Source organism: Cyprinus carpio, chromosome A11 (assembly GCF_018340385.1).
Source record: "Cyprinus carpio isolate SPL01 chromosome A11, ASM1834038v1, whole genome shotgun sequence".
NCBI lineage: Eukaryota > Metazoa > Chordata > Actinopteri > Cypriniformes > Cyprinidae > Cyprinus > Cyprinus carpio.
Genome location: NC_056582.1, coordinates 5438284 through 5454633, shown reverse-complemented (window position 1 = coordinate 5454633; position 16350 = coordinate 5438284). Strand labels below are relative to the sequence as shown.

General features: G+C 37.5%; 2 protein-coding genes across 3 annotated transcripts; both read left to right on the top strand.

Moving 5' to 3' along the window:
* The first annotated feature begins 3731 nt into the window (after positions 1-3731).
* Positions 3732-6189, top strand: LOC122146714 (trypsin-3). Of its 2 annotated transcripts, XM_042767042.1 has the most exons (4): positions 3732-3994; positions 4421-4562; positions 5509-5775; positions 5866-6189. In XM_042767042.1, the coding sequence occupies exons 2-4, from the start codon at positions 4422-4424 to the stop codon at positions 6058-6060; spliced, it is 603 nt and encodes a 200-aa protein (XP_042622976.1). In that variant the 5' UTR covers positions 3732-3994; position 4421; the 3' UTR covers positions 6061-6189. The 2 variants fall into 2 exon arrangements, with proteins under 2 accessions (XP_042622976.1, XP_042622977.1); XM_042767043.1 differs by lacking the exon at positions 3732-3994 and having other exon boundaries at positions 4272-4562.
* A 4780-nt stretch (positions 6190-10969) lies between these two features.
* LOC109077531 (calcium/calmodulin-dependent protein kinase II inhibitor 2-like) lies at positions 10970-12836 on the top strand. The gene is made up of 2 exons (XM_019093079.2): positions 10970-11518; positions 11862-12836. The coding sequence occupies exons 1-2, from the start codon at positions 11350-11352 to the stop codon at positions 11924-11926; spliced, it is 234 nt and encodes a 77-aa protein (XP_018948624.1). The 5' UTR covers positions 10970-11349; the 3' UTR covers positions 11927-12836.
* Positions 12837-16350: the final 3514 nt, after the last annotated feature.

The following is a 16350-nucleotide window of genomic DNA, read 5'->3' as shown; positions in this document are numbered from 1 at the left end:
AAGGGAAATCAAATACCTATAGACTCTCTCATCTGACAGAATGGTTTGTCAGAGAATAGGATATCGGGTGACGGTGAAATTGGGTGGAAAGGGCAATAGGGTGGTGGTAACCAAATCAGCTGTGGACAAGATCGCTTTACTGTATAAATGCCTGTCTATAGCCTCAGGGGAGAGCTCCACCTAGAAGGATGAGTTTGCCATGTATCTGAAGTCCCACCTTGGATGTAATGAATCTGTATTCTCATAGTGCCTCATGAGATTTGTTTAGAAAAAAAATGCCAATTTCTCTCCTCTCATTGTTCGAAAATCAAATGAGATGCCAAAAATTAATTTCTTATTAATGGTGCTGCATTGTCTTTATTGTATGTAAGTATTGTAACTGGAGCATGTTATTGTGGTTCTCTTTCCCTTGACGTAGGTAGTTATAGAAACATGGTGTGTATTTCGGAAACAAAATGCTCTTGTCAAATGTGTGGTATTGCATCCTAAATAAAATCCAATGGAGAAAATGTTTGCAAGTCGCTAACAGAGAAGATGGATTACGTTTAAGGTGCAGCTTGCAGACAAAAAAGGTCCATTGTCTATTGTCTCGCAAAGTCACTTTCAACCCAAGCCGCTTTCTGTTGGTCAGAACAGTGAAAATGTGTGACCAAAAAAATCTGCCCTGGCCAGATCAATCACTTGACTTGAATATTGTCAGTTTTCTGCAGATTTGGAGAGAAGAGTAAAAAGCAGATTACCTCCTTCAGCATTCCTAAAGTGACTGGCAGATGTTCTGATGTTCTGACATTCGACTCTTCAAAAGTATGAATCTTTATCAAAGGCCTCCAGGTTGAAAGCTGTATTCAAGGGAAATGTTGGTAAAACACCTTAATAAAGAAATATTCTCAAGAGATCACATGATTTTGTTCAGCCCCTAGAGATGCTAGGCATTGCCAAGCAGGTGTAATTGTTAGTCATGCTACATGCTTAACATAGCACTCGTTACGCAACCTGTTAAGAAAAGCTCTTTCGATTCGCTAGAACAAAGTATCACCACAAGTTTTTGATCAGGCCTTGAGGAAAGGGGAAAGAATTCTGTACAATATGTTTATCCCAACAAAATCTATGAATGCTAACAAACAGCACTGCATGGGTACTGTTTCTTGGTGTTTGTTGAGGCACTATGAATCCTCCTAAAATCAAATGAGATAAAACTGAACGTTTAGTTTTCAGAATTTCTGTTTGTATCTTGATTCTTAAGGGCCACACCAAGGACAGTAACTTTAATAATCATTAAAATCATTAAAACGATTAAGTTTTAATAATCATTCTAATTCTATGAAAATAGGGAAGTCCACCCTGTTGAACAAAACAGCATATGCTGGTTAGGTATGTTTTGACGCTGGGATGATGGTTTATGCTGGTCCTTTGCTGGTTTATGCGGAGCATGTGCTGGCAAAGGACCAGCATAAACCAGCAAAGGAGCATCATAAACCAGCAAAAGAACCAGCTTAAACCAGCAAAGAACCAGCATAAACCAGCAAAGGACCAGCTTAAACCAGCATAAACCAGCAAAGGACCAGCACAAACCAGCAAAGGACCAGCTTAAACCAGCAAAGGACCATCTTAAACCAGCAAAGGACCAGCTTAAACCAGGAAAAGGACCAGCATAAACCAGCTAAGGACCAGTTTAAACCAGCAAAGGACCAGCTTAAACCAGGAAAAGGACCAGCATAAACCAGCTAAGGACCAGCTTAAACCAGCAAAGGACCATCATAAACCAGCTAAGGACCAGCACAAACCAGCAAAGGACCAGCTTAAACCAGCAAAGGACCATCTTAAACCAGCAAAGGACCAGCTTAAACCAGGAAAAGGACCAGCATAAACCAGCAAAGGACCAGCACAAACCAGCAAAGGACCAGCTTAAACCAGCAAAGGACCATCTTAAACCAGCAAAGGACCAGCTTAAACCAAGAAAAGGACCAGCATAAACCAGCTAGGGAACAGTTTAAACCAGCAAAGGACCAGCTTAAACCAGGAAAAGGACTAGCATAAACCAGTTAAGGACCAGTTTAAACCAGCAAAGGACCATCATAAACCAGCTAAGGACCAGCTTAAACCGGCAAAGGACCATCATAAACCAGCAAATGACCAGCTTAAACCAGCAAAGGACCATCTTAAACCAGCTAAGGACCAGCTTAAACCGGCAAATGACCAGCTTAAACCATCAAAGGACCAGCATAAACCAGCAAAGGACCAGCATCAAAACATACCTAACCAGCATATGCTGGTTATTTCAGCCGCTATAATGATAAAGAATCATAGCAGTTGTATCACTCATGGAACTATTTTGATGTCTGATGAAACATGGATAACCAATCAGAATCCACCCGACTTTAAAGCGTGCTAAGATTTAAAGTGGCAAACGGCAATGAAAAACGTGTTATCGTCTGCTGTTGTGAACAACGCTAATATAATTATTGCTATAGTTATAATTATTCTGGTGGGAACATGCCTTTTGAAGATTCTTATTTGAGGCCTTTAGGACTGATTCGATATTAGCATTATATTAGCAACACATTAGCATTTTTAACAAGGGACTGATTAATTATCCCATACAGAGTTGGCGAGACTTAGCAGACTTGTTTGAACTTGTCTTAATACATGGCCATTACTTTGAAGTGATCCAGTGAGAACACATTATCTGTTATGAGAAGGTCAGAGGGGGCAGCGCCGCTGAAAGCCCAACTTCTTCAGTTGAATCAAACATTGTTTGATTCATAGCACCCCATGAATACTGAAATCAGAACTATGGAAACCTGAGGAACAGTGTTGATGTGATTTCCTCACCCTATGTGGAGGGGTCTGCTAGATAGAGTCTAGAGTCAGAGAGTCAGAACTGCTTTACACGCTCACATTAGCCGTGGTCATGCTGCTCTTTCTGGTGCTGTTGAAACTCATCCCAGCCAACTGTGAGTATACTGAATAATATCATCTAAACTATTTTTGTTTTTTGTTGTTTTGCCTACAGCTTTAGCTTTTCAACAAGGCAATGATTATTACAATACTTAAGATTGACTTTTTACTCAATATTTGGTATTTTTTAGATTTAAAATTTTAATTCATCAGACATAAAAAAGGTCTGAATGATACAACTGTCTTAACCTAATACTGTAAAAAGCCTCATCAAATTGTTATTGTTTCTTTCTTTTTAAAAAGTAAACCTTAAGTATATACTCTTTTTACAAAGGTTTGTCAAATACTAATAAGCAATTAATAAGCAAGAATCATTGATTGATTGATTGATTGATTGATTGATTAGTTGATTTAGCCATCCTATGAATTATTGTCAAGTCAAGTCACCCTTATTTATATAGCACTTTTAACAATACAGATTGTTTTAAAGCAACTGTACAGGATTAATTAGGAAAATAGTGTGTCAATAACAAAAAAATATTGTATATTATAGAGAGGAGATTGTATAAAGTATATATATATATTTTTTTTTTTTTCCTTTGTGAACATCGTGAACATTCTTATTTGTCAGTGACCAATTTGCATATGCGATTATGCAGCTAATCAATTACAGTTTGAATGAAACAATCAAATATCATTAACCATAAAACCCCTGTAGCATACTCTCATTATCAGACTACTTTGTAAGCCATACGAGGCCTTTATAGGATATAGGTTATATATCCTGCCTTGGAATGAAACGTGACTTTTATTTAACAGGCAGTGTGTCAAGCTTGATTTTGTCAGCTGTCAATTCAGTGAGATTAATCTTCATTGTCCTTTCACAGTCACCTTGAGTTCTTAGCTGTTTTAAATGGTTGTTATAATGTTTTCCAGGTCTGGACTTTGTTCAAGGGCGCATTGTTGGCGGATATACCCCTTCACCGAATTCAATCAAATACATCGTGTCGTTACAGAGCTCGAAGGGCCAGCACTTCTGTGGCGGATCTCTGGTCCACAAGTCCTGGGTGCTTACAGCCGCCCATTGCAATATTGGGTGCATGATTTTTCACATTTTCTTTAAATAAATTCTCTACCTAACAGGCTGTTTCTGAGACTTACATGATGTACAATATGGCAGGAACTCCGTGGGTGAGTCGAATGCCAGAGTAAAGCAGACAGGCACTCAGGACGCACACTAACCTTGACCCGTCATCACCGTGCGGGACTTAATGAATGCTGGCTTATCTGCTGCTTGGCACAGCTGAGGCTGCTAACAGCGAGAAATACTGTCATTCAATTCATGTCCTCTACAAAGAGACACTGTGTATAACAAGTGATGTCAAGAAATCAGATATCAAACTTATAACTAACTCTTCCTGTATTTATTCGCATTGTTTTGGAGTGCTTTAGTATGGTGGTGCTAGAATATCAATCCAAGTTTTTTCAGAGAGTCTTGACTGAATTTTTACTTGTCTTTAAGGATGGATCAGATGATGGTGGTGGCTGGAGACTATACTTTAGGTGCTTATGAGGGGACAGAGCAGTACTCCAAGCCTCTGTCACTTGTCCCGCACCCTCAGTACAACATGAGCACCAATAATGCAGATATCATGCTCATAAAGGTACAGCACTCTGGTTCTTTGCCTCTTATAGTTATTCACTCACTTACGGGTGAATTCATAGTATTCATAAAACAGTATTATATAGAACACACTTTTTTAATGGTCACGAACTAAGTACTTATTACTCACATATGCGATATCCTTCAAAAATGAGTCATGGAATCATTCATTCAACAGATTTGTTCAAAACAATGATTCATTAAGGAACAAAATTCTGCTATTGTTTGCTGCTCAGAAACACGATAAATTCTGGTTTTAACATAAGTTTCTCTGACGGATCAAAAATACATGAACAACTGGAAATATTACACTGAAATAATTTGGTGTAAAAAAAATCACACTTTAGTTTGGGGACCAATTCTTATTATTTACCAACTATTAAAGGGATAGTTCACCCAAAAGTTGAAAATTCAGTCATTAATTACACACCATCATGTCGTTCCAAACCCGAAAACCTTCGTTCATCTTCAGAACACAGATTACAGATTGAAATCCGAGAGCTTACTGACCCTCCATAGACAGCAACACAACTGAAACTTTTATGGCCCAAAAAGGTAGTAAGGACATTGTTAAAATAGTCCATGTCACATCAGTGGGTCAACCTTAATTTTATGAAGCCACGAGAATACTTTTTGTGTGCAAAGAAAACAAAAATAACAACTAATAATAACAATGATGTGACATGGACTATTTTAATGATGTCCTTACTACCTTTCTGGGCCATAAAACGTTTCAGTTGTGTTGCTGTCTATAGAAGGCAGAAAGCTTTTGTAAAACACATTGTATTAAACATAACATTATGTTTCAATTAGAAAGACTGAACTAGTATTTTCTTGTAAAACACACTCTTACTACTTCTGAAATGTAAGTTATTTAATATTGAGTTCGATACAGTTAGAAACAGACCCTAATCTGTATATCTGTCTCTGGATGTGGGTTCTTTCAGCTTAGTCCACCCATAGAGCTCAACAGGTATGTGTCCCTCGCCCCGCTCCCCAAACAGAACACAGGGCTGCTGGCGGGCAAGATGTGCCGGGTTTCCGGATGGGGCTCCACCAGCCACAGCGGAGGTCTGACACCCCTCACCCTGCGTACGGTCAAACTCCCCATCGTCTCCACCTCCAGATGCAACAGCAGTAACTCCTTCAGCGGAAACATCACAACAAACATGATATGTGCTGGGTCCAGCACGGGAGGAAAAGACGCGTGTAAGGTACTGTAGAAAAGTACTTGTGACAATGACCAGCTGAAATTCTCCATTATCTAAATGCTCTACAAGGATATTGGCATTCTGGTGTTCCAGGGGGACTCTGGAGGGCCGCTGGTGTGTGATGGACGTGTTTACGGCCTGGTCTCTTGGGGAAATGGCTGTGGAGATCCTAGGTTTCCAGGGGTTTATACGGCCGTGTCCAGGTTCCGCAGGTGGATTGATAAGACCATATACAGCCCATTTTCTAGATGCCTTAAGTCAGCTGGTCTTTTCAGCAGGGAAGACTAAACTTCAGTGCTTGCATTCATATAATGCACAAACACTATTGTTCAAAGATGGGTCTCCTAAAACACATTTCACACTGTCAGCAGAGTATTTAATTTGTCCATTACCAATGTCCAACAGTGAATATTCTTTCATTTTCAGCAGAGTATTTAATTTGTCCATTACCATTCTGTGTTTATTTCACACCATTTGTTTCATAGCATTTTCAGCACATTTTAAATGATTCTGTGGTTTATTTCACACCATTATGTGATAGAAAACAGTGATAGAATATATATTATATTTTAAACGTTTTCCTAATAAAATATCCACTTTGTCTTGCTACTAGCATTTTATGTATACTAAATACCTATATAAGGCAAAAGAAAAGACATTTACATTTAGTTACAAAAGATTTATATTCATATAAATGCTTTTGGACTTTCTGTTAATCAAAGTATCTTGAAAAGTAAAAAAAATAAAAGAAATTACAGTTTCCACAAAAATTTTAAGCAGTAATTAAACTGCAAATGAATCAACACTGATCAACATATCCGAATGATTTCTGAAGGCTGGAGTAATGATGCTGAAAATTCAGCTTTGCATCACAGGAATAAATTACATTTTAAAATATATTCAAATATAAAACATCATCTTAAATTGCAATATTATTGCACAATAATCAAAGGAATGCAGCCTTGGTAAGTGTAAGAGACTTCTTTTAAAAACATTCAAAAATCTTAACGACCCCAAAAGTTGAAGAAACACCCATAAATGAAAGCAAATGAGTCAAAATCTAATGTGAAGCCTCTTAGAACAACAATACACTTAACTCTAAATTAATGTGATTAATATGCCTGCACACAAATGTCTGACAGTGATGTTGTGAATCAGTACATGTTTTAATATCAGTTTGTGCATATAGTTGTAGTAATAAACAGTCTTCCTTTATTAAGCATATTAAATACAGAAAAAATGCTTTGTTTAGTTCAGCTGATGTGACCGGGAAGCCATAAAAAGATTTGACGTTGTTGTACCGTACTTGCAACAATGGATGTTTGCACATCTAATAGCACTGGGTGTGTCTGCAATTACTCTTCTCTGAAGGTGGCATCTGTTCCAGCAGCTTTTGGTTTCACTGCCTGCACATGACACCACGTGTAAGACGATCGCCTGCTTGAACTACACACAATGATTTGTAGCAGTTTATGTGTGTATCATATGAAAGCATCCCAAAAGCTCAGTTTAGATAACAACTTTTATGTGTCTGAAGCATCATTCATTACTTACATAATTAAAAACAATAGGTAACATTAAGCTTAAAGGTTAAATAAACCAACAATACAGGTAATTTGGGAATAATGACCTTTTTGAGGAAGGCTGCTAACATAAAGGAGTAATCTGATGGATCTCTGAATAGAGTTTCAAGGGAAATAAATCGCAGAACAGCATGTTCCCACAGGGAGAGGCATTGTGAATGAGTATGCCACAAGAAAATAAGTAAATACTAAAGAACAATGCTAATTTCACTCGCCAGGACAAGAAGAACTTGTGATTGACGTGATACTTACTGTAAATATTTTTTTACTAACCTGCAAAGATTCATTTTATTTTCTGTACCATAAAATATTTTGTTTGTGATTTAGTTATTTAAGTTCTTTATGTGGTATAGAGGTTTACAGCTGGTAGAAATGGGTCACAGTTTTGTTCTGACAGGGTCCACCAGGAGAAGCAATACTAATTGATAAATACTAAACTTTTAAACTTTGTGCTGTGCTTCTATTCAGTGTTCCAGGTCATTTTTAAAAAAATGCTTGACTGAATACAGTATTTGGTGATAATGTAGCATAATAAGCAATTTCACCTCACACTTTTTTGTAGGCCTGCCATATTTGACCAGCAGTGTTGGGGGCGCTCTACTGTACAGGCATCAATTTACATTTTCTTCATCCTGAGGGTTAAGCCCAAAATATCTTTCATTTTTGTATGCGTATAGTAGCAAATGCGTACAGTTGAATGCATAGCCTTTCAAAGTATATTTGATAGCGTGCACAGATGCAGACCATCGACATGTGCGCTCTAGAAAGCCTCATCTTTGTCCAGTGTCTGATGTATTTTTCTCCGGTAGTTATGACCGACAAAAATGTCTTTGTACTCTTTTTTAATCTACAGTCTCTCTCTAATCTACTGTGAAACAACGGACCGGGTCAGTGCTGCCACCTTGTGGAACAACTGATTAGTGCAAAACCAAGTCATTGTGCATGTGTGACCTGTGCGTACAAAATATGTTCCTCGGTTACAAAAATTGGACGGTGTGTGTGCATTACGTGCATACTATTTTGGAGATTAAATTTGCGTTATGCACTGTACACGGACCCTCATCAACGTGTATAAACTGAAGTATACTTTGGCCTTTATTCATTACACTTTTACTGTGAAAGGACTTTTACATTTGCAAAAATAGAACTCTCTAGCACTGAACAAAATTATAACCGCAACACTTTTGTTTTTGTCCCCATTTTTCGTGAGCTGAACTCAAAGATCTAAGACTTTTTCTGTGTACACAAAAGGCCTATTTCTCTCAAATATTGTTCACAAATCTTTCTAAATCTGTGTAAGTGAGAACTTCTCCCTTTGTCGAGATAATCCATCCACCTCACAGGTGTGTTATATCAAGATGCTGATTAGACAGCATGATTATTGCACAGGTGTGCCTTAGGCTGGCCACAATAAAAGGCCACTCTAAAATGTGCAGGGTTCAGGGTATATTAAAATCAAACAATTAAGCCCATCCCAGATGAGAAAAAGTAACGCGAAAGTAACTTAATGCATTACTTTACATAAAAAGTAACTAAGTAACGCTATTAGTTACTTTGTAGGGAGTGATGCAATATTGTAATGCATTCATTTTTAAAGTAACTTTTCCCAAAACTGTTGCACACCACATATGACTGTATAACAATAAAATCCCCCAAAAACAAAATTGTTCAAAATTTTGGAGAAAGTGTAATAAACTGTGTGAGCAAAGTCAGTCAATTTTAGTCCAATATGATAACATTAGCTAGTATTTTCAGGACGAAAAAAAAAAGAAATCCTCTTTTGGTTCAAAATGACTGGAATCACAACATGAAGGTTACAGCTGAAGATGAAACGCATCCTCTATCTTTGGATTCAGTCATACTCTCAGAACCAGCTGTAGTCTGTCAACACATCATTTCCAAGCATGCTCAGCTCATCTCCACCATTCCTCCCGATATTAAACTGTCTGAAGCCTAAGCATTCAAATGACCTCTCTCAAAGGAAACAAGCTGGTTTTTAGCAAACCGAGACAAAGCCAAATTGGCTCTGTGTTTTCCCATTTCAGCTATTCAGATCAGATAGAATGGAACAAAATGGCCTCTCATTCACAGATGGGAGGAAGCAGAGCATCTCGTTTCTGCAGTGGAGTGACAATGTCTGCTGCTCAATCCTGGAAAGGTTATGGCTGTGCCTGCTGCAGAAGATTATGCTCTCAAAATCTTGGACAGAGAAGCAAACCCCCTCAGCTCATATATCCAGATTGTGCCAGTATGAGTTCAGCATCACTCCAGCTTTTGATATTACAAAATGAAAACCCATACACAGAGGGGGAAAGCATCCCATATTGCGTTCTCTTGTGAATTACAGCCATGTTTTAATATCTTATTCTGTTTGGTTGGGTTTTAACTGAAAAAAGCATGTGATAAGGATAAAATAACTGAATAAATAACAGATGGGCTCAAAGATATGAGGTCTTACAAAATGTAGATGACTCTCAGTGTTATTAAACTGAGTCAGTGCTTATTTAATTTACACAATCATGTGCCTTAGCCCTTTAACTGTTATTTTGGTAGCAAGATAAAGTATAAAAACACTGATAAACTCTCTGTTTCACTATTGTGGAAACCTTCTGATATATATAATCACATGTGATTAAATTTGTTGCATACAAAGTTCATTTATTTGTAAAATCCACATATGTCTACCCAGGTCTTGGATCGTCTACAAATGAGCAAACAATGTATTACAGAAGGGAGACATCCAAAATGTGCAGTGCTTCAGGATTTCAGGACTGACATAAACTATAATAATAAGCCTCAATATAAGCTTTAGGTCTTTGTTGCAAACCATGAATGCTCATATGAAAGCAACTGGGATAAATTAAGAGGATTTTCTTATAAAAAAAGGAATTAAATTATGTATGTTAATAATAATTCACTCCCTTATATGTGTTTTATATACTATAGTGGCTTTTCTTCATTATATATTCACCCTAACTGAATTTATGGTTCACCTTCTTTCATGAAGTGAATGAAAATAAAGCTAAACTAGTTAATAATAATAATAATAATAATTTCCCCCAAAACTTTTTTTGGACTTTATTCATAAGTATATATATATATATATAGGACTTTATACTTTATACTTTACTTTTTTTTGTCCATTTTGTCCAGCATATGTTAAGTTTTTGTTTTAACAATTAGATTTTCAGTATTATTAAAATTTGAATAGATTTTGTCGCCAAATTTAGATCCTTGTGATTTAAGGTGTCACACATTTATTTTATTTTTTTTTAAGTTTTACTTGTAAAAAAATATGTTTTTGAAGACATTATAATGATTTTGTACACTCATTGTGTGAGGAAAGGGTTTCAGTACTTGATGGATACACCACATGGCATTTTTAGAGTCAATAAATCAGAAATTTTGTATAAAATGTTATAAACGTTATTTGAAAATGTATGAAATCAACATGAATACAAATATCACGTTTAATAGATCGCAAATGTGCTTTAAACTATAATTAAATAATAAAAGATTTATCATCCCGGGCATCTTTATTTGTCAGTGACACAAGGAAACTTTTTTTTTTCATGTAGCCAAGATTAATATTGGTGATAGCTGCAATGAAAGAGCTGGAGAGGAAGCCCGCGCCTCAGTGACGTTCATTCTCCATCAGGGATCTTTGTTTTGCATCGCTTCCCGATTTGCATTTGTTTCTCAGGTTTTCCATACGACGCTCCAGCCGCCGAAAAGCCCCGAGAGCGCAAATAAAGCGCATTCCTCCGCGAGCGGCCATTCGCATCTCCAGCATTCCCGACGGTGGGAAATTTGGCGTAATTCGAGCGGGCGCGAGCTGAACGAAGGAAATTGCATGCGTTCGCCCCGCGTCCTCGACATCCACTCGCGGAGACACGTGCTATAGAGGTAAACAGCCGAAAGATCCGCTCGACAAAATTCACCTCGCGCTATCGATTCAGCAGCAGATACAGTAGCCGCTGTCAGTTCATACACCATGTCGGATGTATTACCGTACAACGAGGATAAAATGAATCATTATGGCAACGACGGAGACGAGGAACACCTTTCCTTCACCTGCCGCCTCCAAGACACCAACAACTTTTTCGGTGGCAACCAGAATAAACGACCACCAAAGCTCGGGCAGATCGGGAGAAGCAAAAGAGGTAACGAGCAAAGCCTTATTTATCACACGATAACAAAAGGAGTCGGTTGTTAGAGGCGCAGATGATGCGAAATTCCATGTTGCGCTTCCCTATTATGCCTTTACGCACGAAAATAGCGCGTGTAGAATGATTTCACGCGCGATATAATCAGTTTCCTCGCGCTTTGAGCTTAAACTGTCTGTTTTCTGCTTCTCGAATAGGATACAGTGATGTATTGCGCCATTTCTGATGAATTAAAATTCATGGCAACATGGAATCTCCATCTTTGTGCCTTGTGCGTAGACAATAGAGGATCTGTGAGTTGGTGTCTCTTCATAACCCTAGTGTCTCTGTTCACTGACAGTCATGGAGGAAGACAACGATGGAGAAGCACTGGACAAGAGCACAGAGAAGTCCTCCTCGGCGTGAACGGACCCAAAGACTCTTGACCTCTCTGATGTGTATATCCAAAGACGTTGTGAAGAGGCTCTCTCTCTCTCCCATCTGGCGACAAGCACTCCATGCATTCTCCTCTCGATCTCCCAAACTCCATTGTCCAGGGTTTACAGTGGGACTGACTGAACCAGGGGTCCGGAAGAGCGGCCCAGGGGCTTGAAGGAATACTGTGTTTTCCAAACTATACTCCGAGATATGTGCAATGACAGGGTTTGGTCTCATTAGAGAGACGGACTCTCTTTTTTGTTTTTGGTTCTAATGAAGCAATTCGATAGACTGAGCTGAGCACATAACACCATTAACATCAAACCAGTATCTTCCCGCTTAACCCAGTAGCCTACTGGTGGTGTTAATGGTAGACTAGCTATGTCAACTTTTTCTTCCAGAGTGGACCTCCAAAGAGGTTCCGCTATGTATGTAAAAAAAGGCTATTTATTAAATCTTTGGATACATATTTTGCAGTGTTGAAGCCAGGTTGAGCAACCGTTTTATATGGAACGATGTAGAGAAGTGACTTTTGCTTTGGATAAATGTTTTGTATGTAGCTTAAACTGTGATGCTCGTGATCTGCTTCGTTTCATTTCATTCATTTGATGTTCGGTTCGATCTGGAATGTCAGTTTAAGGACAGTAACCTTATTATTGTAAAGCATATTAACTGTAGATGTGCCAAATTTATCCTGACGAGAAACGTATGTTTCTGTGCTTTCTCCGCGCGCGCAGGTTTATTAATATTCGGTGGTCATGTTTACAGGGCTCTTGATGTATTCTAGTTATGCATGACGAACCTCAAGACCTCGAGAACGTCTTCTTGAATATATTACGTATTTATCTCACAGAACATTTCTACAGAATATCTGTTATAATAAAGATTTTGAGAAACATTCAAAGAGACGCCGCTCTTTTTTTCCCCTCCTGACACATCACTAATGCTCGGTTTAATCTGCGCACGTGCTCAGATCCAGGGGACGTGACATTTCCGCCTCTGCCACAAGCTTTAAATGATTCATGGTTTGGGATCAGCAGTGTCAAAGCGCAGCATTTTAACAACACCGGTCCGCTCAGGAATCACGCAGATGTTATATGCAAACTGTACGAGCTTCTCCTGCCAGTCTGGAGGTAACACTCATTAAAAACACTGGCTGGATGGATGGGCTGCCATGGAAACAGATCCGACCCTCCTGAAATCTCCATTGTGTCCACTAGGGAAACCACAGCAGAGGATCTGACAACTTGGAGGAACGTTACATCTATCCAGATGTATCATTCAGCTGCGTTCATATCACTGTGGCACTAATGCAGCCCTATATAGTAGTCTTGTCTTATGCAAGTCATCCCAGTGCCTTTCACCTATTCAGCACTATGCCAAAATTATAAGGCATCCTAAAAGAGGCGTTCGAGGACACTCGCTTTAGTTGAACACAGAGACGTTTCCTAAAAAGCGATAGCAGTCTGAGGTTCTGCTATGAAGTGGTGAGCTCGGATTGTGACATCGTGCGTTTAATAAAGTGTCACAAATACCAGGGAGGACTGTAGGTTGAGGATATCAGCCGAATAACGTTAGCACACGTCAGAACGCATTATGTAAGGGAAGTCGGCGCTGTGTGGCGGCAAAGCCTGGTGTGTGTTCGGTAGAGACATGCAAATAATCGGGCTCCTGCTGCAATTTGCATTTTGCTTTTATATTTTGTTTCGGTTTCGGCGGGAGGCTCCGGGCTTGGGTTTCATGGGAGTGACCCGACCAAAGACAATATGACTCACACATGTTAAAATCCGAATTGGGAAATTTTGTGGTGGGGTTGGAAATGGAAGCCGTGGAAGGTTTTTGGAATTCTGAGACTTCCATTTGTGGACGGGTTGCTGAGAGTAAGAAAAGAACTATTTGGAATGTTTGAGCTGCTGACGTAGATTGTTCAGAGGCTGACACCAACTTTCTCATTTGTTTTTATGCTAATGAAACTACTTTTTTTGTCCATGTTTGTAATCTGTCGCCATGAGCAGTGCTAATCAGTCACTATAACCACCAAAAAAAGTCATTATGTGAAAAACTAGTCAAAGTCTTCAAAATGAAGCGAATAAATAACATAATAAACAATAATTTAATAAATAAATAAATAAGTTAATAAATAAACGATTAGGCCTACATACACACACACACACACACACACACATACATACATATATATATATATATATATATATATATATATATATATATATATATATATATATATATATATATAGATATATAGGCTATATATATATATATATATATATATATATATATATATATATATATATATATACATATATATATATATATATATATACATATACATATATACATATATATATATATATATATATATATATATATATATATATATATATATTGAACATTAGAACTCTATTAGTATCTATCTGGTATTATCTAATTATCTATCTATAGCCTACATAAGCATACAATTATATATATATATATATATATATATATATATATATATATATATATATATATATATATATATATATATAATTTTGCAATACTACATAATACAACTATTGTTTTGAACGTGTGTGTGTATATATATATATATATCTTACATTTAACTAATCATATAATATATCATATTGTTCAATGATTGATATGATAAATCAATCATTATATAAACAATATCTATATTAATATGAATAAAATATACATAATTAATTTCTAATTAACAATAATTCTTATTAATTATTTAATAATTAAATCATACAATATATCATATTGTGGAAGGATTGAGATGATAAATCAATCATTATATAAATAATATCTGTAATAAAAACAATATGTATGTACATACATGTTAAACATTTCATAATATTTTCATTAATATATATTATTAAATCCTAACAGTTAAATAAACAATAATTAAATCATACAATATATCATACTGGGCAATGGTTCATATTATAAATCAATCAATATATAAATAATTATTATATATGTATGTATGTATGTGTGTGTGTGTGTGTGTGTGTGTGTGTGTGTGTGTGTGTGTGTGTGTGTGTGCTAAATCAAAGTGAATAAATACTTTTTTTAAATATTTCAAAATACTTCCTATAGTTAAATGCATTTAAAGCATTGTTATGTCTTTAAATCATACGGTAGAGTATATCATAGTATTTAAATGACTGATAAGGACACTGGAAGTTGCAGTGTGTGCAGCGTGGATTTGTTTGGAGGACTGCTTGTGATTTTGTTGGGAGTCTGAGTCACAGAGCCTCACTCAGTATGTGCACCATGCACACCAGAAGGCTACACACTGTTGGCTGACTGGACTGTTTCCATGGTTACCATTACAGGTTTTTGCTCTCTTTGCTACTGCAAAGTCGTCAGTGGAAGTGTACAAGAATGTTTCAGAGAGTGATTTTTGGTGCAGAGGCTTCAAAAGGAAACATTCGAATGTTTTCGAATGCGAATAATCGCCTCGAGCTCTCTGTGGAAATCTTTCAGTGTTGGCGACCGCCAGTCTCTGGAAATGAAACTATGATGGCAAATATGATGTAACAGAGCTACAGCTACTAATTAAAATATCAAAATCATGCTGCGTTCCTCCAATTGGCTTTCCGCTGAGGATGATGTAACCCTATTGTGTAGTTCAGAGGTTCTGAGGAAAAGCATTTAAAATGCATCAGCCGTCCGCAGCTAGACACACACCCCTAGCAAACGCTCCACTGCAGAAGCAAAGCCGCACAATACCAGAGGTCACTTCACAAGCGATTACATAGAGATCGTTTTCAGAGTGGGCTCTTTGTCTCTCGGTGGCGCGGAGCGGCTGTGTAAAAGCCCAGGGCAACATGGCTGGTAACTGTGTAAGTCAAGCTCTTGAATTAAATATGTTGGCCCAGATGGAAATCCTCCATTGGTTGCTGGATTAGACCCACATAAAGGACTTTGGACAAACTGTCAAGACATTGACTCACTGAAGTCCTGATTGAGATGAAGCACCTGAAGCTTAACAACTTCATTTAGGAGGGTGAATCAAAGCACAAAGTTGTTTTACTTCCCTTGATATTAAGAGTCCTTCAAATAGGAAGCATTCAGATTAGTGTATTTATATTGTAGTTACATTCTAAAAATCTAGTCATTCCATACTTTTTTTTTGTGTGTGTCCAGATGAAAGGGTAACAAAAATCTATTGAGTGTCAGCATTATAAATAAACTTATGTATTATTAAGAATGTAATAAGGCAGTGCAGGAAACAGGTTATTGGAGAATGATTGCCTGTCTGCTAACACAATAAAGCACTCACGTCTGGATACGAAATGCTCCGCTCATTCCAGTCTGAGCTCTGTACTTGTTGTTTGCCTCACTTTTACAGGCAAAACCAGTAAATGTCTGCATTAGAATGC